This window comes from Pteronotus mesoamericanus, unplaced genomic scaffold (genome assembly GCF_021234165.1).
Source record: "Pteronotus mesoamericanus isolate MK-2021 breed Mesoamerican mustached bat unplaced genomic scaffold, CSHL_Meso_final contig_25, whole genome shotgun sequence".
Lineage (NCBI taxonomy): Eukaryota > Metazoa > Chordata > Mammalia > Chiroptera > Mormoopidae > Pteronotus > Pteronotus mesoamericanus.
In genome coordinates, this window is record NW_026555105.1 from 12,378,612 (window position 1) to 12,403,201 (window position 24,590).

The following is a 24,590-nucleotide window of genomic DNA, read 5'->3' on the forward strand; positions in this document are numbered from 1 at the left end:
GAAATGAAACACTTGTTCCAAAGAACAAATCATGTCAACTCAACCTTCTTCAGAGAGTTCTTGGGCTGATAGATTCCAGAAATGCAGTAGACAGAGTATCACGGTCTGGAGTAAATTTGATCCTATTCTCAAGCTATTTTGTGGAAAAATACAGCATCAGCATCTGAGTGAAATGAGAAGTTGGGGAGATGAGTAACTAGTTAGATAACTAACCAAAGTTTCTGGCAAAACAGATGAATGCCAGCCTGGAAGAAGGATTCTATTCTAGGTCATGCCACAGAGCTGTACCACTGCATTTTCCATGTTACTACTTGTATTAATAATCTGAAAGAAGTTTAAGAAAAATTATGTTCAGAAACTTGCAGATAATGGAGAATATGGTGATAGGTACTGTAATACTCAGATGAGTCAAAGAAGATGGAAGTCAATAGTATACATGACTCTGTACTTGAGTTTCAGAAATACAACCACATTTATATATGTAGAAATAGGCAGACTTTTTTTTTTTTTTTTTTTGGTTGGGGGCTTGAAGGTTGATGGTACATTCACTGAAATCAATTAAAAACTGGGATGTTGGCAATGCTAATAGAAGCCCAGTATAAGTAAGAAAGGTAGAAAATAGTTACTATCTTGGTAATTATGTATTGACAAGACCACATGTAGACTGTTGCTTCTAGTCCTTTCTCACTAAGAGGGACAAACTGAAGGATGTCCTAGGGTGAGTAGCTAGGATGATTCAAAAGCCTTGAACTCTTATTATATGAGAAGTTGTTGAAGAGTAAGAATGTTAATGAACTGAAAATTATCTTCAATATCCAGACATATTTTCTATGCAAGCAAAGGCAGACTTTCTGTGATTTGGGGAACAGAATCAAGACCATTGAGGAATCAAACTTGGGTTTAATAGAAGTGACAATTTCTAGCATTCAGAGCTATGTGTATATAACATAGAGTCTGCTGAGTCTGCTGCAGACATTACCATTTCTTCTCTACTTCCGGGCACATAGAGGACTCCACTAACCTCACTGAAGTTAGGCATGGCCACATGACTGTATCTAGCCAATGAAACCTGAGTCAAAGCAAAAGTGTTGCTTCTGATACAAGGTGTTGCATATAAATTAAGACTCTTCAGCATTCTCTTCTGCCTCAGTGAACACTGAAGTCTGTGTTAAAGTGGAGGTACCAGCCTTGGTCTCTGAGTGACTACAATGATGAGAATCTCCTACAACCATCATACTATGTTCCCCCAGACCCAGCCACACACCTACCTTGGACATGTAGTTTGAATGGAAAAGAAGCCTTTACTGTTTCTAGCCACTGAAGTCCATGGGTTTTATTATATTTGCATAAGCTTTTCTATCCTAACACAAGTACCTTCAAGAGGCAATGGTTTCTTATGAATGAGCATGAGCAAGACAAGCATTGTGTTCCTGAGGCTCACACACATTGCCTTCTTTGTCTTTGTCCTTGTCTTTGTTTTGTTTTTTTTTAATTGCTACACTACATTCAGACTATTGCTGGGGGCATAACTTAGCTGGAATTTTCAACTTGTTCCAGGACTTCCTGAAAGATGACCATAATGAAATAGGCTAATGTAATTATCTTCTGAAACTCCACTTCATGCCCAGCAACATCACAAATTCATGGATCCCATCCACAAGGGAAGAACCAACTATGACTAGACAGTTCATTCTGCAAAGATTCTATTGCCACACAAACACACACACACCACTATGAGGTCCACCAGAGATCTCAGGATCAAAGTGACTTTTTGAACATGACCTTCAGTTTGATTGTTACACATTCACATCAGTAGGGCTATTGCCAAGTGACTGTTTCAGTCTATGCATATAGATGCATTATTTACCCATAACAAAGTTTCCCAAGGGTGCCCTTGGTACCATCTACTAACCCATGAGTTAACCTATGCTCTTGGTACCATCTACTAACCCAGGGGTTCTCTCAGGAACCCGTGCAACCAAATGAAGCTCACTCCATGCCACAGCGTACCCACTTAGTGTTATTGTTAAAGCTATTCTCTGCTGGACAGACTCTGATATGTTTAAAAGGTGGTTTTGTCTGGGGAAGAAGCTTATGAGGTAATGGGAGCCAGGAAGTGAAAGGAGTAAAGATGTACCTAGCCTGAAAAGAAATGAAGAAACAGTATTAAAAGGTGATTCCAATGGGGCAGAATGGAAAGAACAAATTTAAAATTATAATTAAAAACATATTAATGCATATGTATGGAAGTATCTATGTATTTTTTTCTTTATATATCAAACCAAATTCACAACTAATTAATTAGAGTCTCACTTTTGTTGTTCACAGGAAACGAAAATCAACTGTGTTCGTCTGGCTACAAAAGGTATGTTGGCATGCTCTTGTCTGTCTTCAGCCAGTCTTCAGTCATTTCAGTAGTTCTCCCTCAAACCACACAGGGAGAGTCTAGGCAACAGTAACCAAAAATAACAAGAAAGAGTCCTTATTTTTATTGGAGTCATTTTCATGTAGGCATTAATATATACCTGATTGTGTATATATTAATAACACAGTGCCTGAAGCATAGTAAGAGCTCAAAACATATTTGTTGAATCCATGGATGGATGGATAGATGTATGGACTGGTACGTTAATCAGTGGTGACTATAAATTCACACAAATATTCTCCTGCTATATATTTTTTATATTTGTTTATGTTGGAATTTTTAAGCATGTTTATGCAACTTATCTTCTGGGTTTTGTACTTTATTCATTTACACATGGCTTTCAAAGATGAGGTGATTACTGTTGGTGCCTTTAATAACAAGAAAAGAAACGCTGCTTAGTTTTGTAGTTGGCATTTTCAACACTTACCCCCAAAACTAGGGCAACAGTGTTCAGGCTCATCACTTTTTGTTTTCCTAATTATAATTGAATTGTCTGGCTCTTTCAACTGGTATATGTTTCTGTTTATTACTCTTTTTTTAAAAAAATCAATGAATGGTTTGTTATTTAACCTATTACAAGGTTGAATAGTTAGAAATCAGGTTTATCTTTTTGTTATAGAATTGATATTTTTAATAGCTGTCCTTTCCATATAAACACACCAAAATTGGGCAATTCTGTTTTGCTCCCTGCATTTATTGATAGCATATATAGTTTTATAGATTGCTTCCATGGAGATGACAATTATAAACATGAGTATAAATATAGTCACAAATATAAAGTATAGATAAAAACAATGGCCCAAATATGTATCTATACATATGCATACACATATAGAGGAAAACGTACACATATATGGGGGGTGGGGAAGAGACAGTGACACAGATAAGGGGGTGGGGGGGGAGAGAGAATTATCTATGGTTATTTGGCAAAACACGCACCAAGACCTATCATGCACAGCCTTTACAACTTTGAAGAAAATCAAATCAATGTGGAGGCAGAACAGCGAAGATGCAGGAGGAAGGAGAAAACAGAAGCATTAAGGGCTCATTATGATAAGAACTCACCCTGATGTCACATTAAGTCCTGAGAGGTCGGCATGTCCCTAACTTCTTCCCTCTTGGGAGCTCAAGCTACTGGACAGAAAGAAATAAAATACCTTTCATGAGGAGGCCAGGAGAATTGATGGCCTGCAAACAAAAGTGACACAAATCACAGGAGCGGGCATAGAAAGCCTCTCGAGATGGTGCTCCATGGAGCTGCTCTCATCTTGGACCTCTAGACCAGGGAGGGGTTGATGTGCTTGTTCTGCCTTCCATGGGGTGTGTGGGATTCTAAGGACATCCTCTGAGATATAAGCCCCCTAACAGGTAGTTGGTTGGGTCCTGTCTTCTGAACTTAGAATAGGGAACATGTGATGGACAGGCAGTAGCTATATGTGGGGACTTGGAGAGAGTGTTTAACAGTGAACTTTCCTGGGACGTTCAGGAGCCACTGTGCTTGCATGCTTCTCTGGAGTTGCCTTGCTGACCTAGGAGAAGTGAGTGGGGTTTAGGGAACTACTCAGAAGAGCTAACTCTCCTTAGAAACCCTTAGGATTTCTCATCTAGTTTGACCTTTAAGTCTTTGTTATTGGAATGTGTGTATCTGTAAGGTGTGGAGGGATAGGAACTCATGAGCGAAATGATAGGATACAGGCTGGCCCAGCCCTGGGAGTTGGGAGTCAGGAGTGGCTCTGAGCAGCCACACCCTGGTTATCCAGTTCACTGAGGGCCCACACTGCAGCCCAGAGAAGCAGGGTTGTAGCAGCACTTGAGCATGGGGCAGGGAGCTGGTTGGGGCAGAATGCCCGTCCACAGCTCAGGGCATGATCCCTACTCAGTACCCATCAGATAAGAGGGCACGTGGAGACTGCAGAGCACAGGCAAGGGAAGGGAGCCTGGGTTTGGTTCATGTCTGCTCTATGTCTGGCCTGACGGTACGAGCATCCAGGGTCAACTAAAGGCAGATCCCATCTAAATCCATGCACCGCCTGTGGGGACTTTGTATCAGGATCTGAGGCCTGGAATCGATATTTGACCTATGCCTTTCCTGAATCAAATTTCCCCCTTAGTGGGCTTGCTGAAAACACTGTTCTTTTTAATGAAGGAAAATACAATACTGGGAACCCCGCAGGCATCGGGGGATGTAATGTCCCAGTGGCAGATTCCACAGGCTATCTGCTTCCTCCAAGCTCCTGCACCTCTCTGTCACTGTGGCACCTTCCTCCTGGGTCCTCCAGCAGGCATGCACCCCTGGAATGGGATCACGCCTGCAGGCTTGAGGCCAGTGCTCTGGTGATGAAGCAACTTGCTTATGTTCTGTCCTCGACCGTGGTGACACCAGACAGTGTCTGTAGTCAGCTGTGTGAGTCTCATAGAACTGGAGGACTGCCACTCAGGACGAAACAGCTCTGAACACTCATTTGGAGTCATTCTGACCTGACCCCCAGCCCAGTGCTTCTTCTGTTAGATACCACACCTGCCCCCAGGGTGGGGCTCTAGCCTGTGCCTGTCTGTAATGTCACTGTTGGTCACTCAAGCTCTAGTGTAGTGCTGCCCAGTTTGGGGGGTTGTGAAGGAAGGAACCTGTATAAATTTTCCGTGGCTGTTGTACCAAAGCAGCACAGATTGAGTGGCTCCAACAACAACATTTAATGTCTCACAGTTCTGGAGGCTAGAAGTCTGACAGGAAGGGCTCGCCCGGGTTAGTTCCTCTTTGGGGCTGGGATGGCAGGACCTGGTCTAGGTGTCTCCCTTGGCTTCCGGTGGTTTGTGGCATCTTTGGGTTCTTTGGCTAATAGAAGGATCACCCCGATCTGTGCTTTCATCTTCACTGTGCTTTCATCATCAGAGATGCCATCTCCCTCTGTGCGTCTCTGTGTCCAAAGTCTGCTGTTTATAAGGACACTCGTCATATTGGATTAGGGCCCACCCTACTCCAGTTTGTCCTCATCCTAACTAATTACATCTGCAAGGGTCCTGTTACCAAATAAGGTCACATTCTGAGGTCCTGGAGGTTCGGACTTCAACATATAAACCAGAGGTGGGGGCTTACTATTCAACCCATGGCAGGAACCATGGAACCAGGCAGGTAGGGGCAGTGTCCGTGTGGCTCCCATCAGAGCCTCTGACTGTTCCCCATTCACAGTGTCATCCCAGCATCTTCGAAGGCCCTGCCAGAGTGGGGCCCAAAGGTGGGCTGAGGTCCAGCTTTGGCTCCTGTTTCCTCCAGAAATGGGTGGGGCTGCCTCTGGCAGAGGAGCCGGGTCTGTGGCAGCCGGACCCTTCTCAGACCCCACCTGATGGTGGAGCGGCAGGTCCTGATCCAGGCAAGGTTCTGGGGCCGGAACAGGCTGGGCTTCCTGGGGAAGGAGCCCGCACTTCCCTGTGAGGGGAGCTCTGATGAAGGTGGCTCAGTCTAACCACTAATTTGCCAATCCCATGCTGCCATGGCAGGAGGTCCCTGGCACATAGTTGGCTGAAACGAGTAAATGCGTTGGAGTCAGCGTCTCACACAGCCGGGCTCAGGGACCTTGAGGGTCTCACTTGATCTTCCCGAAACTCAGAAGCATCATATTTAAAGTGATCCCCATCTACCCATTCAAAGAACCTTCTGAACATATCTACGGCCAGTGGTTTGCCGATAAACATGTTCTTTGTTTAAAAAAAAAAAAAAAATCCCTTACTTGTTTTCTTTGTTGACCTCCTGGTATAAATATCCCCACCAGGTCCAATTTCAAGTTACCAATGGTTTAACAACTGGCTGACAAAAGAAAGAGAGAGAAAAGGAAGGAAGGGAGAGAGGGAGGGAGGAAGAAGGAAGGAAGATCCTGAACGTGTAACGACCAGCTCTAGCCAGCTGGAGCAAGCCAGCCCCAGAACACCAAGACCTCTATTACCCAGTTCGTTATGAGGCTCAAATGATGGAAACATAAAAGTGTTTTACTTACTGCAAAGTGTTTGGGAAAATATTTTTATTATTATGCCTGTCTATTCTTGCCTACACATAGTCAGCTCACTGGTGGAGGGTACGTGAGCCAGGCTTCTTGAAGAAAACTGAGGATTTCCTGGTCCCTGTCCTCAAGGGGCTCACAGTCTAGGCTGGAAACAGACACCACACAGACCACTTTAACAGACAGGGGTGCAGTTATATTTGTGATCAGTGCTTCTGAAGAACCTGGGGACTGAAGGAGTCCTGTGTAGCCCTGCCCTATGTGTTCCGGGCCACCATGTAGAGCTCTGCTCTCCCGGAACTTTTGCCTCCCTGTCCCCTCAGCCCACCCTCCCACTGGCACTGGGGATTGGGTAGAACCCGGAGCAAGGGTGGGATCTGGGAGGCCAGCGGACTCAGAACCTCAAACTGCGGGAGGAGCCCTACTCGTGGCCTAAGTCCCAGAGGAAGGGCCAAGTGCCCTGTGTTTAGAGAGGATCTAGCTGGTAGACTCACACATCACCAGGTCACGAGGGCAGTATTTGTTTACAGAGGCAGATGAGAACATCACATGGAGACACAGCTAAGGGACTGTGGAGTGGGAGTTGGCATTTGTTAATAGAAGGGTCCACTCTAGGATGGGCCCAGGCTCGTCTTAAATGCCCCAGATTCACATTCTCTACCTGGTTCCTCAGCCAGGGGTCTGCTGTTATTATTATCTCTGACTGGAGATTTAGAGGAATCAGAATGTGAGATCAACCATAGTGGGGAAGTGGAGTTTATCAAAGAGCAGGTAAAGAGGGATGGAGCAGTTTCCAGACAGATTCCCTAGAAGCAGTGCCTGAGGCAGGGATTTGGTGCCTGTGATGTATTGAGGGAGGGCTCTTGGAAGAAATCTAAGTGAAAGAGGGAAGGGAGGTAGGGAATGAGAAAACACTGAGCAAGAATCTATTCTCAGATAAAGTGAAGTCTAGGGTGGAAAGAACATTTCTCCAAAGTTGTTTTGTTTTGAGACAAGAAGGCCATGATTTCTACCTCCTTCCCTGTAACAGCCGGTCCTTGGCACTCCCACCTTCCCCTACCCTTCTCCCTCCCCTGAATCTCTCAGGTGGCTCCGGGGATAAATGGCACCCTGAGGCCTTGCACAAGTCTCCAGAGAAAGTCTCAGGTGCAAGCCCATAGCCTCAGCACTCACAGCAGCTGGGAGATGGCACGCTGACCTGAAGAGCAGGTCTGGGTAGCACCGGGCTCCATTATACAGAGGATGAATTTCATCATTCGGTTGAGGAATAGCAACAAGCTAATGGCATGGCCTCAAATTCAAGAGCTAAAAAAGTATTTTAAAAGCCCTTCTCTTGGCATACTCTGGCTCTGGGCATCTGCCCAGAGCTGTAGAGCAAAAACTGCAGACTGTGGGTAACAAACATTGTTTTGGTTTGGAAACAGAAAACTATTATTCAGACTTTGAAGGGGGAGGGGGAATAGAAAGTCAGGGGGCAAAAAAAAAAAAGTCAATTTTAAAAGTAGGCTTTGTTCTTGTAGTTAAAACAGGAACTGTGAGAAAGGGCAAGGAAGAGGGAGAGAGATGCCCTTGGACCCATTCAGTAATGTTTACATTTGGAAGATGAGGCAGGGGCCAGTTTAGGAACCAGGCTGACCATGTAAGCTGAGCATGCTCAAAGGAGACCCTTGGAAGACAGATAGTCATGTGAAAATTTGGGGTGGGATACTTAGACTTCCGAGGTGCGAAGCTCTAGTGGGAGATAATTCACCCTTCCCCATGGCAGATGATGGTCCCATCTGGTGGAAGATGCTCCAGGCTGCAGCTGCTTAAGGGGGCACCCAGTTAACTCAGTTCATGCCCTCTGGCTCAGACAGAGCAGGATCGGGAAAATGGGTTCTGATCTAGTGCCTCAGCTCCAAAGCCGTACCTGTCAGTTCCTCTTCTGGAAACTGATATCTAGTTCCATCCAAGTCCCTTGACCCACTGATTCTCTATTTGTCCAATTCTTCCCCGTGCCTCCCTCCATACATGCACCCCTTCACTTTGCTACCTTCTATTCCCACGGGCCCTGCATGGTCTATCTGGCCACTTCCTACCCTTCAGCCTCATCCAGGCTCTGTGCTCTTATTTACTATGCTCCAGCACACTGGTCTTCTTTCAGTTCTTCAAAACACATCAAGCTCCTTCTGGCCACAGGACCTTTGCCCATCCTGCTCCCTCTTCCTGAAATTATCTGGCCACCGTATGTGTATCTGCTTAACAGACATATGTCTTTCTGACTGTGACTTAAACTTCACCTCCTCATAAAGGTATCCTGACCTCCAATTTAATACACATGCCCAGCATTGTCCACTCATTATACCCTGTTCTTTTTTTCTGTAGCATTCATCATGACTTGCAAAAAAAGAGAGCATATGTGCATGTGTGTGTGTGTGTCTGTATGTGTGTTACTTACATGTTTAATATCTGTCTCCCAGCTGGATTCTAAGTGTAGTGAAAGGATTGTGCCTATTTTCAGCACTGTTGTGTCCTCAGGTCCTAGCATAGATTGGTGCTCAGTAAACTATGCTGAATGAACAAATGGATAAATTAATTGATTGATCAGTTGATTAATCAGGCAGTCAGTCAATGTGTAGATGCATGGATGGATGGAATGCTAACATGTCATTCATTTTTTTTCAAATATATGCTATTTGTCAGAACCGTTCTCTTGGAAGGAGGGAGTAAAAGCAATAGAGGTAGGGATTAACTATGTGGATTGCCATCCCCAACAAAAAGACCATCCAGGCTCTGCGTGGCTACCTGCTGTGACAGACGCCTCTCTACTCCCCAGGGAGCTCCCTCCGCCACCGGACACTTCACTTTAGAGGGATCCTCAATGTCCTGAGTCCAAATCAGCTCCCTATTATTTCTGCCGTTCAGTCTTTGAGGCCACATAGGTCCTGCCTGCCTTTTCTGCTTCCAGAAAATAAAATTCACCTCCACAACCTGCTCCCCCAGCCCCGCTTAGAGCAAGCAGGTACTTGCTTGTCTGCTGCCTCCCCTATGGAACCCCTCTGGCCATGAGCAAGCAGCGGCAGCCCCATCTCCAGCGCCAGCCATCAAGGGAACACAGCTGGCTCTGCGGATTCCTGCTGGGTGCACCCAAGTGGCAGTTAGGAAAATCAGCTTTGATTTGATTTGCCAACTGAGCCAAGTCACTGAGACAAAATAAATCCGGAAACCCATAGAGCCATTTGCAGTTATTTTGCAGAAGACAGCCACAGTTTTAATCTAGTAAACACTCTCTAAAGATCCCATTAAAACAACCCCTCGGAGTAGGTGCTAAAAGCCGAACTCCAGAATAATGAAGCGTGAGGTAAGGGGCCGGTGTCAGCAGTAGTCCCGTGCTGCCCGGTGGCAGTGATGGGCTAAACCCATGGTCTCAGTTGCAACGGTCAGGAGGCATGGGTGATGGTCTATTGTAAAGGTGCCTTTTTTTATAATGGCTGAGCCTGAAGTAGAGCATTTCACCCAGAATTTTCCCTCTGCTCTCCGTGTGGACAGTCACCCCTGCAGGGACTGGCAGGGACAGTAGTGAATAGCCATTTTCCAGTGAGATGCCCTCATTTTGCAGATGCTAAGACTGGGGCAGAGAAGGGGAATGATGACGTGTGCATGGCTTCCTTATCCACAGGAATAACATGCACAGGTGGTGTGAGAAGCCAGAGATGTAGGCATGGCCTGCTGTAGGGTAGGAAATGCCTGCCCTTCCCTCCCGCATTGAGCCAGTGCTATATGGAAGGTTCCATGTTATATGTATAAAGCTCCCTTAAGTCATTGCATGGAATAATGGGGAATCAGAGACACCTGTATTGAAATCCTGTCTCTAAAACTTAACTATCTGATCTCGGACAAGTCACAGCCTATGAGTCTGTCACTTCACTTTTAAGCCTGAGATTGTTAGTTCTTTCTCCTGATTACTTGAGATAATGCACATGAAAGATCAAGAACATGATAGATGACAAACAACTTGAGTTCTATTCTTCCTTTTCTCCTTCAGACCTTCTCCGCTGTAAGACCTGGAGACCCAGGTTTACTAAGCACATGGCCTGTCTCTGCTGTTCTCTAAAGAAGAAAGGAAAAGACTAGACTCTTATCACTTCTCACACAGTTGTACAAATTGGGCTTTTATTAAATAGACTGAAGCTAGGCTCAAAGTGCAGAAACTGAAAGGCGGTAGCAATGGTGCTGGTCTCAGCTGTTAGCATTTAACCTTTTCATCTGTAGGTCACTGTATTTAGATGAGAGCCTATAGCAAGTATAGATAATTATTGACTGAATATAGGATCTTGCTCGTCCACTTGGTAACCTTTGACAATGACACTTTTCCTTTTCTCATCATCTGCCCAGAAATTTCGGGAGGGACTCAGGACCAGAGGATGCCCAAATCTTCCCATGGCAACTGGAATCATAATAAAGGACTATTTGTACGAGGCAAGACTATAGTGACCAGTCTATTGGAAAACTCTTGGTTGTTGTTCAGTCCTTAGAAATCCCAGACTTTCAGAGGGGAAAGCCCAGGATGTGAGTTTGGGGGCTAGGTAGGGTAGTGCTGTTCTTCCCTAGCCACAGCCAATGAGATGAATTTTGAATGCTGAGGCTCTCAGAATTACTTGAGTGTAACAATGCAATGATAGAAGTAAAGCCTGGCACATACTATGCACTAAATAAAGAGTGATCATCATTATTGCCCTTACTCGAAAACTGAAGCCATAGAGGCTCAAAAGGGTTAAATAAAGAATGATCTGAAGGTCCCTCAGAATTGTAGCTGAGATCTAATGCCAAAGCTCAGGGCATTTCTAGGCTACCACTTTCAATCTTGTCAATACCACGGTCTGGGTGAGATTCCGTGGACCCCTGTCAGGGTCCCCTGTGTCCTATTAGTTAACTCTTTGTCATGCTCCTTTTCCAGGAGTGGTTGATAATAGAATCTGGAGGGTATGATAGGCCATTGGCCTGTCTTCAGTGGTATCCATGCCAAGTCCTGGGCTCTGGAGCAGAAACCTCAAGGAGTCCTCAGCTGTCTTTACTTCTACAACATATTGAAGCTAATAAACCAAGAAATTAGTTTGTCTTCGAGGTTATCTGCTCCAGTACCTTCTTTGGCCTATCAGCATCTCTTTGCATTTAACATTCATTGCTTTAGAAGGGAAAAATATCAGAATGGAAGTCTGAGGTACTCAGCATTCTGACCTCCCTTTTTTCTGCGCGGTCTCAATGTTTTCATCAATGGCTGACATATATCTGTCAGAGCAGGGCCTGAAAACTGCAAAGGGAGAGGGGTCATGAATCCCCCAGTAAAAAGGCATGTGATGGGGGACCAGGTAAAAGCATAAGATCTCCACCTTTTCTCTCACTGGATTAGTCAGGAGAGGCTAGGTTTTGCTACAACAACAAAGTGATACCCAAATCCCAGTAGCTGAATACCACAGAGGTTTATTTGTTGTTATGTCACACAGAATAGATATGGCCTCAAAGGACCTTATAGCGGGGACAAGGGAAGTATAGAGTTGGTAACCTGGACCTTAAATACCTCTCATGGAAATGACGCATGTCACTTCTACTTCTGTGGCCTTGATGAAACGTGGATTCTTCCATACACCTGAAAAGGAGAGATGATGGATCAGTCACTGGTAAACACTAGTAACCCCTTGCACAATGTTTATGAGTCCTTTTCCTATTTCTCTTTCCCTTTGCATCCTGTGAGACCCATGATCCATCACGTATCTGCTGCTACTCTACCCACTAGGAAAACCTCTCCCCATCCCAGCACTTGTCCGGCTTCACCTCTGTTCCTATCCATCATAGCTGAGCACTCCCGCTAAGCGGAGCTGTAGCCTTAGATGGTAGGGTGGGGAAGCTGCTCTGGGCCTGCCAACTGAACTAAGGCTTTGACTGTTTTCCATTTAATCTGTTTTTTTTTTTTAACTTTTATTTATTGATTTGAGAGAGGGAGAGAGAGGGAAGGAGAGAGAAAGAGAGAGAAACATCATTTTGTTGTTCCACTTATTTATGCATTCATTGATTCCTGCATGTGCCCTGACTGGGGATCAAACTTGCAACCTCGGTGTATCAGGATGATGTTCTAAACAACTGACCTACCTGGCCAGGGCTCATTTAATCTTTTAAAAAACTTCATGAGATACTTGTTATCACTGTTCTGTAGGTAGAGAAATTGAAATTTAAATATACATAATTTTCCAAGGGACAAAGTAAGTGAAAAATACTAAACCAGAATTTCACTTCTTCATTTAGTTTTCAATAAACATTTATTGAGCGCAACTTCATATTGATTTGTCGTCCCTTATCCCCTAGAGGTTTAAGAACTTTGTCACTGGATTTGGACAGTCTTTGATTCTAGGCTGGGAAGATACTTAACTGCTCTGTGTCTCAGTTTCTCCAAATATAAAGCAATGACAATTACCACATATATTATGGGGCTAATGCATATAAAATGCTTAGTCTAATGGCTGGCTTATGATAAGCACTCAACAAGCAGTAGATAATGGGAAATCACCAAACAGATATATTGTATCAGTACATTCTGATAAGGGCTATGATGAAAGTAGATAAATTCAGGATGCCACGTGAGCACAGAGAAGGGAAACATAAATCTATTTAAGGTGTGCCTTCTCGGGTAAGGTGTGCAAAACTCGAGACAAGTTTTGAAAGAAAAGTAGCAATTATATAGAACGTAGTTGGAGGGCAAAGAGGACTTCCAAGCCGAGGAAACAGTAGGTGCAAATCACTGGAGGCAAGAGAGCAGGCCGCTGAACTTGAATGGGACAAGGCAAAGGAACAATGGCTGGAATGGCAGTGTAACCAGCGGAGGCTAGATCTGATGAGCGGCGAGGCTGAAGTGGCGAGTCAGACCAGGGCACCAAGGACTCTGTGTAGCCCCTTAGCATCCATATGAACATAATGGTCCTGAGACAGTGGAAGGCCTTGGAGGTGCTGAAGCAGACTGCCTTTGTCAACGAGGCCGCCCTCTTTACAGCTCAGAAAATGGATCAGAAACGGGGTTCTAAGGCCACGATAAGGCTGGAGCATGGGAGAGCAGAGGGGACGCTGCTGAAACGGGCCAGGTGGGAACACAATGAGCCATCTCCTCTCAAGGCTTCTGGTTCTTCTTCTGACAGGCAAGCCTAATGGTTCTTGTCTGCCTACCTCAAAAGGTTGGGAGGAAAATCAATAAAAATAGCGACTTAGAACAGGGGTTGCAAACTTTTCTGTAAAGGGCCAGACAGTGAATATTTTTCAGCTTTGCAGACCATATGGTCTCTGTCAAAACACTTCAATTTGGTCATTAAAGCACAAAAGCCGCCATAGATAATACATAGAAAGTAAGTATGGCTGTGTGCCAATAACATTCATTAGGGACATTGAATTTTGAATTTTATGTAAATTTTATCCGTCAAAAAATGTTTCTCTTCTTTTAATTTTTTCCCAACCATTTAAAAAAGTAGAAACCAGCTCATGGCCACACAGAAAAAAGCGGGTGGGAGGTCAGACCTGGCTCAGGAGCTGACAGGTGCTGACCCTCCAAGAATGAGCTTTCAAAGTGGCGACATTCCCCGCCTCTGACGAGGAGTATTGTGATTATGGTTGACCAAATTTTATTGCTGGATATGTTTTATAGATTTCATGGCTGTTAGTCAAGCTTGCCCTGTGTATGAATTTCTGCAATTATGTATTTCCTGTTTATCAGTTGGTCTGGAATGCCCTACCTCTCCCTCTGTTTTGCATAAGAATGTTCCATAATTTTGTTGATGAATCGCTAGAGAAACAAGCAGCCCTTGGACAGCACAGGACACCCATGTGTCTTTTGTATCATTTTCTTTGGAGAGGCAAGTGCTGGGTTTGAAGGGGCAGGAATATTGGTCAGACAAAACAGGGTTTGAGTCTGGCCCCTGCCCATTATTACTTCTGTGACATTGAGCGAGTTATATCAGTTCTCTAACTCATCATTTCTTCATTTGTTCATTCATTTATTCAAGAAATATTCAATTAGTACCTGCTAGGTACCAGGTACAGTGCAAGGCCACAGAAGTTCATGAGTTTATGAGGAACCATGGTTGCCTTCAAGGAGATTATGGAAATGAGGGGAAGGCAGCCACTTATAAAAGGTGAGACAACTAGCGTGTTGCTCTGGCTGGTGTGGCTCAGTGGATGGAGTGCTGGCCTGCAAACCAAAGGGTCGCTGGTTCAAATCCCAGTCAGGGGCACATGCCTGGGTTGCAGGCCAAGTCCCCAGTAGGGGCCACAAGAGGCAACCACACATTGATGTTTCTCTCCCTCTCTCCCTGCTTTCCCCTCTCTCTAAAAATAAATAAAATTAAAACAAAAGACTAAGGTGTTACGGGAAGATAGAGGACAGCATCTGTCCCACAGGTAGCCAGACACTAAAGATTCCCCAGAGAGAAAGAGCTGTAAACTGACACCTGAAGAATGAGCAGTTGTTGGCCAGGTGCAGAGGCAGGAAGCAGGTGTGTCCCACACAAAGTGACAAGCCTACCTAAGGCCTACAGACAAGAAGGGAGGGGGCTGGAGATGATGGAAAGGAGTTTGTGCTTAGGGCAGAACACAGAGTGTGGCAGTGGAGGCGGACAGAGGGGGAGGGGCGGGCAGAGGCCTCATTGAGGGCCTGTGAGCTGGGTGACGGGCTCTAAAGTTGACCTTGACAACAATAGGGCCATTGATGCATTTCATCTGAAGGGCGGAAGCGGATGGGAGGGAGGCAAGACTAGAGGCAGGAAGACCAGCTGGAGGCTGCTTCAGTAATGCAAGTGAAACATGAGGGTGGCTTGAACTAGGCTGGAAATGAAATTGGAAAGAAGGAAGCTTCAGGAGTTTTCCTGGGGTAGAAGTGATAAGGCATGCTGAGAAAAAAAGAGGGGGAAAGAATGACCCCCAGGTTTCTAGACTGAGCAGCTGCATGGATGGAGGCACCACTGACTGAGAAAGGGAGAATTGAGAGAGGAGACATTTGGGTGGAAAGGTGATGGGCTGATTTATAATAATACTGATTTCTCTGGGTCGTCCTAAGTCCTACAAACGTTGTATGTGAGGTACCTGGCAGAGTACCTGGCATGTTGTGGGTGCTTGATAAATGGTGACTCTTATTCGTGTTCCATTTTAAAAATTTATTTTAGGCCTTGTTTGGTTAGAGCATGATATTCTTTTGCTGTGTAGTGTGAGCTCTTCAGAGCCACAAGAACTGCAGTTTTGTTTGCTATACCGCACGTTTTCATGTGTGTTTCTTTCTCTCCTTCTCTTCTGCATGCTGCCTGGGGACTGGCTTCCTTGTGGTCAGCACCAATGGGCAGCGCCCAGGTGACCCCGGGGACTCCACTCTGCCTCCTCACCACAGGTGATCACCAGAGCCCTGGGCGGGTGGGAGGGGAGTGAGAGTGACCCACGCTCAGCAGGTCCTCCAGGCCAGGTGCACCATAGAGGAACTGGCAGCCCCTCCACTCCACCCACGCACCCATCCCTCCAGCCATTCGCCCACTCATCCCTCGGTCCACCCATCAGTCCATCCATCCACCTGTTCTTCCACCCACCCATCCATTCACCCACTCACCCCTCCATCTCTCCAGCCCTCCATCCATCCAGTCCATCTATCCATCCATCCAATCTACTGACACTTACAAAGTACCTACTATGTGCCAGGCACTGTTCTAGGCACCAAGGAATAAAACGATGACCAAAAGAAGACATGTTCCTATGCCTTTCTGGGAAGGGAAAGAGCCATTAGTCAAAAAACTACACAAGTAAGGGTACAACTCCAGCTGTGAGTGGCGCTACACAGGAGAGGTGTGTGGTGTTCAAAACAAACAAACATACTAGGGAGGTAACGGAGTGCTTCCCAGGCAAGTTGCAGCTGCGCTGCGGTCTAAGGTTAGAAAATTTGACCTAGCATGTCTGCCTATGTTTAGGAAATGATTAGACCTGTCTCTGACCCCAGGTCTACCATTTGTCCTAGACGAGTCCTTTAAATGTGATGATTCCCACTTCTCTCATCCGTTGTAGGAATAATAATACCTAACTCTTTACGAAGTGCTTACACATTCTGCACATGCAGAGTCTCCTGGAGTTGTATTCTGAGATGAAACAAGACAATGGATGTGCAAAAATGGCGGGGTGGGAGCGCCCAGCCTAGAATAGGTATTTGTTTGAAGGAACTACCCGGCCCTTCCCTTGAACACGTAGTTTGATCTCATTTCACATAAACATCTGCCACTCTTCAAGGTTGGAATGCGGAACCCGTCTGAGACCGATGCCCGTTGTGACCCTTGTAACAAACAGCCCCTGCTGACCTAGAATCTCCCCTGCAGAGATTCTGTTGACTGTTGCCTCTCTCAAAGTTGTTGCTCAGACAGTGGCTTCCTCCGTACTGGTCCCTACCTGGTCTGTTTCTCATGGTGGGAAAGGGGGTGCAGCAGGCAGGGGTGACACGAGTCCAGCCAATTAGTACCTTCACTGTCCACTTCTGTCCACCCCCTTTCCCAGGCTCAGAAACATTGCTGTTAGTGGGTGTCTTAGGTGGGGTTCCCTAGACACAGAGTCTGAGATGGGGATTCTTGCACAAATTATGCACTGAGGAGCATTCTCAGGAGAAAAAAGTAAGGGGGTCAGGATGGGGGAGGGGAGAAGCTGGGGGATGGGGAGCCCTGAGTCAGCCGAGCCCACAAGGGCCTCTGGAGGGTGAATTGTATTGCAGATTTGCTTCCACCTTGAGGCAAGGGGACGGGCATGAGTCCTAACAAGTACACAAACCAGTGTCAGCAGCCACTGACTGAGGGCTGCCATGGGAGTGCACAGCCTCCTGGGGAGGTGACACCCCTTGGTCTGATGGCACTTCTGCAGGGACAGAGGGGGTCTGTGAGCTGTTTGCAGCCAGCACAGCAGCTGGAGATTAGATGCAGCAGCCCAGGCAGGGAGATCTGGTCACTGCCCCAGCAGTGTTCACTGCAGCCACGTCGTGTCCCTGCATCGACTCCCATAGCCCAGCGTGTCACTACCGACACCCCAGGAATGTCATCTTAACCCCTTTCGAGTTCTGTGACCTTAAGCAAGTTGCATAGCCTTATTTCACCTGCACTTAATTGTCACACTTGCTCCAGAGTCGTATTAAAGGTCACATTAGGTACTCGGAGTTGAAGGTTACCAGCTTACTCTCAAAGAGTCAAAGAGAAAGAAAAAAAGATTGCATTAGGTGACCCTCAGGAGTGCCCTACTCAGGAGCAGCATATAGTAGGCCTTCACCAAATGCCAGTCCCCTGGCCTGTGCTATCACGGGCCCACCAGCATCACCCTCACCCTGAGGGAAGCAGGAGTTTCAGGTGGGTGCATGGGGACAGTGACAGGAAAGTGACTCTCACCCCTGGGCTCACACTGCATTTACAGAGAAAACCGGGCCGCTCCAGCGTGTGTGAGCTGCTCCGTCTTGCTAGGTCATTGTTCTCTGGACTCTATTCAAGTCGAGCAGTCTGATAATGTTTTCTTTAAATAGAGCCAATCCCATATCAGGCACATTTGTTCTCACCTCTTGCCTGCCGAGGCGTCTGAATGTTTCTCGTCTGACAGGTTTATTTCACTGGGTTCCATTTATTTCCCCGCGCTCCTCGGCGTTGCTTGATGGGTGAGGTGCCCGCGAGTGTTTCTCTTGGAGCTGGCCGTCCCTCCAAAGTGTGTTTTGTTAACACTCATCCCCTGGTAGCAGTAATGGCTGATTTAAATTATAACTGCCCACATCTGAGGGATGGCGATATCAGACTGTAAACACAATCAGCACCAACCCGGAGAACCACGAGGGACTGGCTGGCATTTGGTGTGAGCTGAGGCTGAGTTCAACTCTCAGCTCTGCCACTTTCTGCCTGGTGATCCTGGGCAAGTTATTCCTCTTCTCTGAGCTTCACCCCCCTCCATCTGGAGAAGTGGGAGCAAAATACCCATAGTCATAGTTAATCATGAGAACAAAGTATGATAACAACTTTGACTTCTTAGCTCGCTCCAACTAGCTCTTCAGGCCTCTCTGACCTGCAGCGTTTCTAATGACATTTGGGGACAGATAATTCTTTGTGTGGGGCTGTCCTGTACATTGTAGGATGTTTAGCAGCCTTGTTGGCCTCTACCCATTAGATGCCAGTAGCACTTTTTCACCCGACTGTCACAACCAAGTAGATCTCCAGACATGTCCAAATGTTCCTTGAGGGACAAAAGCGCCCCCTGTTGAAAACCTCCAGAGCTGCACTGTTCAACAGAAATAGGATCTCAGCCATGAATATAGTTTTAAGTTTTTTAGAGTCACATTAGAAAAGTAAAAAGCAACAGGTGAAATTAACCTAAACATGGTTTATTTAACCCAATGTATACAAAACACTATCATTTTAATATATACTCAGTATTTCCAAATTGCTAATGAGACATTTTACATTCTTTTTTTGCACTAAGTCTTTGAAATCTGGTGTTAATTTTACACATACAGCATTTCTCAATTCAGACGCTAAATTTTAAACAGTTAAAATGAGACATAATCCTCAAAAGATCAACACTGTGTTTACAATTAAGCATACTTTACACTGCTTCCGTTTTAAATTTAAACTAAATAAACATTAACATTTAGTTCCTCAGTCACAGTAGCCACATTTCAAGTGTTCAGAAACCACGTGTGGCATTATGGACAGTTCAGATCCAAAGGCATAAAAAAAAGTCTTGACCATCTTTGTGTCTAGTTGCTGAATGGAAGCGAATATGCATGGAGTAGAGGCTCAGTAAATGTTCAGTTCCCTTCATTCCATTCCACCTGCCAAGCCTCCTGGAGACTGAATCTTCAGAGCCTTGAATGAGGCTCCACCAGGTCTGCAGGTCCATCCTCGCCGAACCCAAGGCCCAGCCCGGGCATCACAGGGGAGACCTCTCCCAGAACTCTGAGTGAGCAAGAATCGATGCTACAGACTCTAGATCGTGGCTTCTGCCTCTTTCATCTCCTTCTCAGACAAGAGCTGCTTTTCCACCCACTCTTTGGGGCGGGGGATAGATCACTTGTTAGTACAGAACACAGGGATTTGGTTTTTCTGCTTCGAAAACCAAGGGGCAAAGGCTAGGACAAAGAAAACATGTTTGTGGTGGATTTGGCTGGAATCTCAACAATCAATGCGTTCCTGCTGCTGGTTTTATTACCCTCGCTCAGTTTCATTGCACTAATCTGAATTCCGTGCTGCGTGTTTACTGGCTGTTCTCTCTGATCCCACTCATGTTCCCCTAATCCTTCCTATAGATTTCTTGCTCCCTCCTGTGCACCTCTCTCCTTTTCAGGCACTCCAATGCCTGCTGCAAGCTGTGTGTTCCAGAGGCAAGATCTGGACAAAACTGCCCCAGCGGGGCAGATCTTTACCTCTGCTCCCCCTTCCTGTCCCATTGGGTCAAGCAATGCTGTCACATGTTGGGGCATCAGTTGGGCCAGAGTTGGCTGGAAAGAATTGAATTAGGTTTCTGAGTAAGAGCCTTAGGGACTCCTTAGCCCTGGTACACCCTGCTGCCCTGTGCAGACAAACAAAGCCAGGACATGTTGTCCTTCCACAAACCTCCTGTTCCACTGAGTCTGTAACCAGGCAGGAGTCTACATGCCCCTTCCCACTGTTTTCCATTTGGCCCTGACTCCTATGAGCGTCTGACTTGACTCAATGAAATGGGAAGACCTCCCTCCCATTTGCAGCCCGTTCCCAGGCTGCTTGGATCATGACCCAGCTGAACCTGGTATTGTGGGTGGAGTTGTGTCTCCCAGACGAGATATGTTGCATGTCTAACCCCTAGTTCCTGTGAATGCGATCTTATTAAAAAGAGGGTCTTTGCAGATGTAATTAGTGACGATGAAGCCATGAGGGTGGGCTTTAATCTAATATGGCCAGTGTCCTTATCAGAAGGGAAAAACATCACATAAAGACACAGACACACAAGGAGAACACTATGAGGTGACAGAGGCAGAGATTGGAATGAGCCATCAAGGAATGCCAAGGATACACCTGCAGCTAGGCAGAGGCGTGGAAGGCTTCCGCCCCGTCTCAGAGGGTGCCCTGCTGACACCTTGATTTCAAACCTTGAGTCTCCAAATTCAGTTGTTTTGGGCCACCCAGTTTGTGACCATTTGTTGCAATAGCCTAAGAAACTAATACACTTGGAAATGCAGCCGTCTTGAGCACTGGGCAATGGACGGCGTCCACTCTCAAGAGCTGTTCCTCGACAAACCTCCCGGAGGCTGAGGCCAAGGGCTGCCATCTCATGGATCTCTTCGGCCCACCTGTCTCCCTGTGGGGCTTCCATGGCTGTATTCTGCGTTTGGCTCTGCACTGGTTTCCACTCTGTGGCTCTGATGTCCCTCTTCCAGTTCTGCCTCCTGTCTTTGAATAGTCTTGGCATCCTTGTTGGTCACACGCTGGCCTTGACCTCTGCCTCACCAACCAGTCTGTCATAGCCCGTTCTCAGTGTCCTGGCATTGTTTGTTACTCCTAGACCATCCCTGGTTGGCTTTTGTGCTTCTGTCCACACTGCCTGCTCCTGAGAAGGCTTCCCCTGTTCCACAGCTGCCCCAGGGCTGCTCTGACTCCACCGGAAGAATGACAGTCTCTTCAGTGTGACCATGTGTTCTATCATGCTGGGAAAGTGTAAAGGGACTGCCACTTTGACGCAAGGTGTCCAAAAGAGTGTGTTTCTTCTCCTACATCTGCTCTTCAGACTGAATCCTTAATCCCCAGCGCAGGCCGTGGGTGCTCCTTCCAGTTGCAGTTAAGCACCTTTGACACCCTTGGGCTCCTGGCTCAACACACAGATTTCTTCAAGGAGGGAGCCAGGACTGCCGGGGCTGTGCTACCTCAGCCTCCTCATCCTCATCAGCAGGGTAGACCTCATCTGGACCCCAGGGAGCCTAGTAGGGACTGGTGGGAGGTGGCTGCTGGCTAGTCTCAGGGGTGGCCGTGGCCCCTCCCACACTACCAATGGCCTGTGGAAATACAGCATGTAGTCCAGTTCTGCCTAAGCAGCATCGTGCATGCCCTTCTCTGTACATACCTCTTTGTCAGCACCTATCACACTGAGGTTGCTGCTCAGCTTGCACATCTCTCTCTCCCAGTAGGTAGTGAGCTCCCAGACAGCAAGTTTGTCTCTTAGTTACCTCACCTGCAGTATCCACTACCATCATCATCATCCTAGCACCACTCTCATCAGGCAATGTCCAGGACTTTTCCTCTGTGGCCAAGGGCTGAGTTGGTGTTCATGTTGCCAGTCTATGGGCCTACTCCATTTGCAGGCCACTTAGTTTTGTCTGGTTTCATGGCCCTGGGCGTAAGTTGATCCTTACCATGGATACAGATTGACCAGCAGAACACTCCTGAACTCTAGCCACTGGCTGCCTCCTGATTCCTCCTTCAGGTTTGACCCCTATCCCAGCCACATCCTGGTCCTTAACTTTAACTGTGGCTTGATGCCTAAATCAGTCAACAAAGTGCACCCATCTCTGTCTGGTTTTTTAGCCAGTGTCTCACCCAGCTCTACCCATAGCTTGCAGCCCTCGTCTGGTCATGGACCAGGGTCCTGGCACACACACTGAAGGCCTTCACTGGGCACAAGAGGGAGCAGCTGAGACCATGGGGAAATAAAAGGATTCTCAACCCACAACTGATGCAGCCCTTGAAAGGATATACCTTTCAATATATGTCAGTAATGACAGTTCCTGGCATCAGTCGGTCATAATTGGCCTTAAATAAGTCTATTGTGCTGAATTCCAAATACATCTTTTTTTAAATTTAGAATCAAGGAGTTTTCTTGCACAGAGAAGCAATTCATCATCAGGGTCTTTTATAGCCATCTCTACTCTTGTATGTAATATGACTGAACTAGAATTTGACCTACACAGAGCATTTGCTGTGCAAAACAAGATCCACCTGGAAACACAGACTTGGAAGATACATGGGACCAAGCAGAATCAGCACTTGAGAAACAATTTATTTGTGTAGCCAGAGTGCTTTCAACCAATCAATTGAAGCTATTCCTATCTCATGGGGTGCTGACCTCCATTAAAAGTCTGGAAAAGAGGGCCACCTCTGTCAGCAATATTTAGCAGTTTTAGTTGTATAGTCTGGGATTCCCGCCTCTCAGGACTGGATGGGTAATATTGTGGGAGCCTGGGATAGTATAAATCTCTATCTTCTTTATACTTAACTCAGTATGTATTAAATGGCTTTCCACACCAAGGGTGGAGCTGTCTTTGCAAAACCTGTGTCTCTGTAGTGTTTTCCAGCTACTTGACATTGACTCCAAGTTAAATCTTGGCTAAAAGCAATTACTGTCATATGATGAATTGAGGCAATTTATTTATTACTTGAGAAGCATCCTAGGTGATGTCACTTAGAAGAATGATGGAATAATCCCTCTCATGCACTCTATTATCAACCCGATCTGGTGATGGAAGCACATTCCGAGATGTGGGGGAGGTAACCAGCAATTTGCAAAATTAGTCATCGTGCCATCAAAGAACAGGTATTGGATATAAAGCAGAAAATAGTTGCCTAAACTCAAGTAAGACTTGTGTCCCTATGAAATTATATGGGGTGCTTTGGTTGCTAAATATCAAGATGGGTATTATAGAGAAAGCCCAGAGATTAATAATAAAGCTAAATGCAATATATTAAGGGCTTGGAGAGGGTGGCTGATATACAAGGAAAGTGAAAAGGATGAGAGAATTTAAGTTTAAAAGGTCAAGTGTAAATATCATTTGAGCAAAGTCTGTATAATTTGGCCCATATAACAAGATTCATATGACATGTTCATCAATCCCTTAGATATTAGAATATGTTGGTGAGAGGGCATGAGAGGAGATGAGATAATTTTCAAGAAAAGCAGGTATAAATGAAACTGCATGATACAGCAGGTGGCACACTGAGCAGGGACAGGACCAAATACAAAGGTGTCTTAATCTGGCTGGTCAAAATCAGATTCTTGATTCCCTAAATGCCAGTCTGCTTCTTTCTTCCTGATATTTGAGGAAAGACAACCAGTTTCTTCGCTTTGAAATCTCTTCCCCCATTTATGGGAAAGGTGGTAGAATGGTAGAATGGTTTAAAGAGAATAAACACTACTGGACCACCAGGGTTCAAATCCCATCTCTACCACCTGCTACTGTTACTTAGTCTCATTTCAGGGATGGGAGCCTCAGTTTTCCCATCCCTGAAATGGGTATAATGAAAGGACCCACTCTATAGTGTTGTAGTGAGGATTAAAAGCGGTAGTATATGTGAAGGCCTTAAAACAGCATCTTGACTTGTAGTAAAAACTCCCAATGTATATTAACTCTTTATTATGAATAATATTACTGTTTCACCTCTGGTCAGGTATCCTGACTCTTCTAGATATGACCCAGTTTGACATCTGGCTGTCCTGAAAGCCAGTCACAATGTCTTTATCTTGGCCATGACTTGGCTCAAGTTAAGACTCCATACTTGACATTCATCCCAATCTACAAGTCCAGACACCTGTCAAAAGTGACATCGAGTCAAACCTAGCATCACTTGTTCATAAAAAGCCCGTGCTGGCCCTTGGCCCGTTTGGCCTCACATCTGTCCCTTGCTCCCTGCCTGCTGTGCTGGGACACGAAGGTGACCCCTGCAGGCTGTGTTTTCTGGGCTTGGTGTCAACTGGTGTCCGGGTTTGGCCAACAGGAGACGTGAATTGTGGAGCAAGAGGAAGGAGAAGGCTTCCCCCTTGGCCTCGAGCCCCTCCATGGCTCCCGTTCTCCAGGTGTCACTTCTGTCGGGTGACCCTGACCTCTGGGCTCTGAGGAGCCCCACCGCTGCCCTTTGTCTCTCCAGAATGGGCCACATGATAGCTCACTACGTTACCCTGTGGGTTGCCTCACCATCCCCTCCTGAATCCTGGGTGCCAGTTCTCTAGTAAATTTGCTCTAGTTTAAGTGTCTGGAGCAGTTTCCCTTTTCCTGGTTGGATGCTGACAGATGTGAAGCCTGTGCTGGTTTCCAGTGATTATTCCCTCCTTTAGTAAATGGTAATGAAAAAAAATTCTGATTGCACCATTCAGTCTATATATTTTTTCTGTATCAACATCACACTCATGTCAAATATTTGGAATCCACATTT

The 24,590-nt window shown here is 46.0% G+C and overlaps 1 protein-coding gene across 1 annotated transcript in view; it reads left to right on the forward strand.

The window, feature by feature from the left end:
• The window catches only part of PTPRT (protein tyrosine phosphatase receptor type T), a 668,669-nt gene that overhangs the window by 499,238 nt on the left and 144,841 nt on the right, over window positions 1-24,590 (forward strand). Inside the window, exons 13-14 of the mRNA XM_054574063.1 lie at window positions 2,329-2,365; window positions 15,755-15,811. Of these exons, the coding sequence (XP_054430038.1) occupies window positions 2,329-2,365; window positions 15,755-15,811 (94 nt within the window). The remainder of the gene's footprint in view (window positions 1-2,328; window positions 2,366-15,754; window positions 15,812-24,590) is intronic.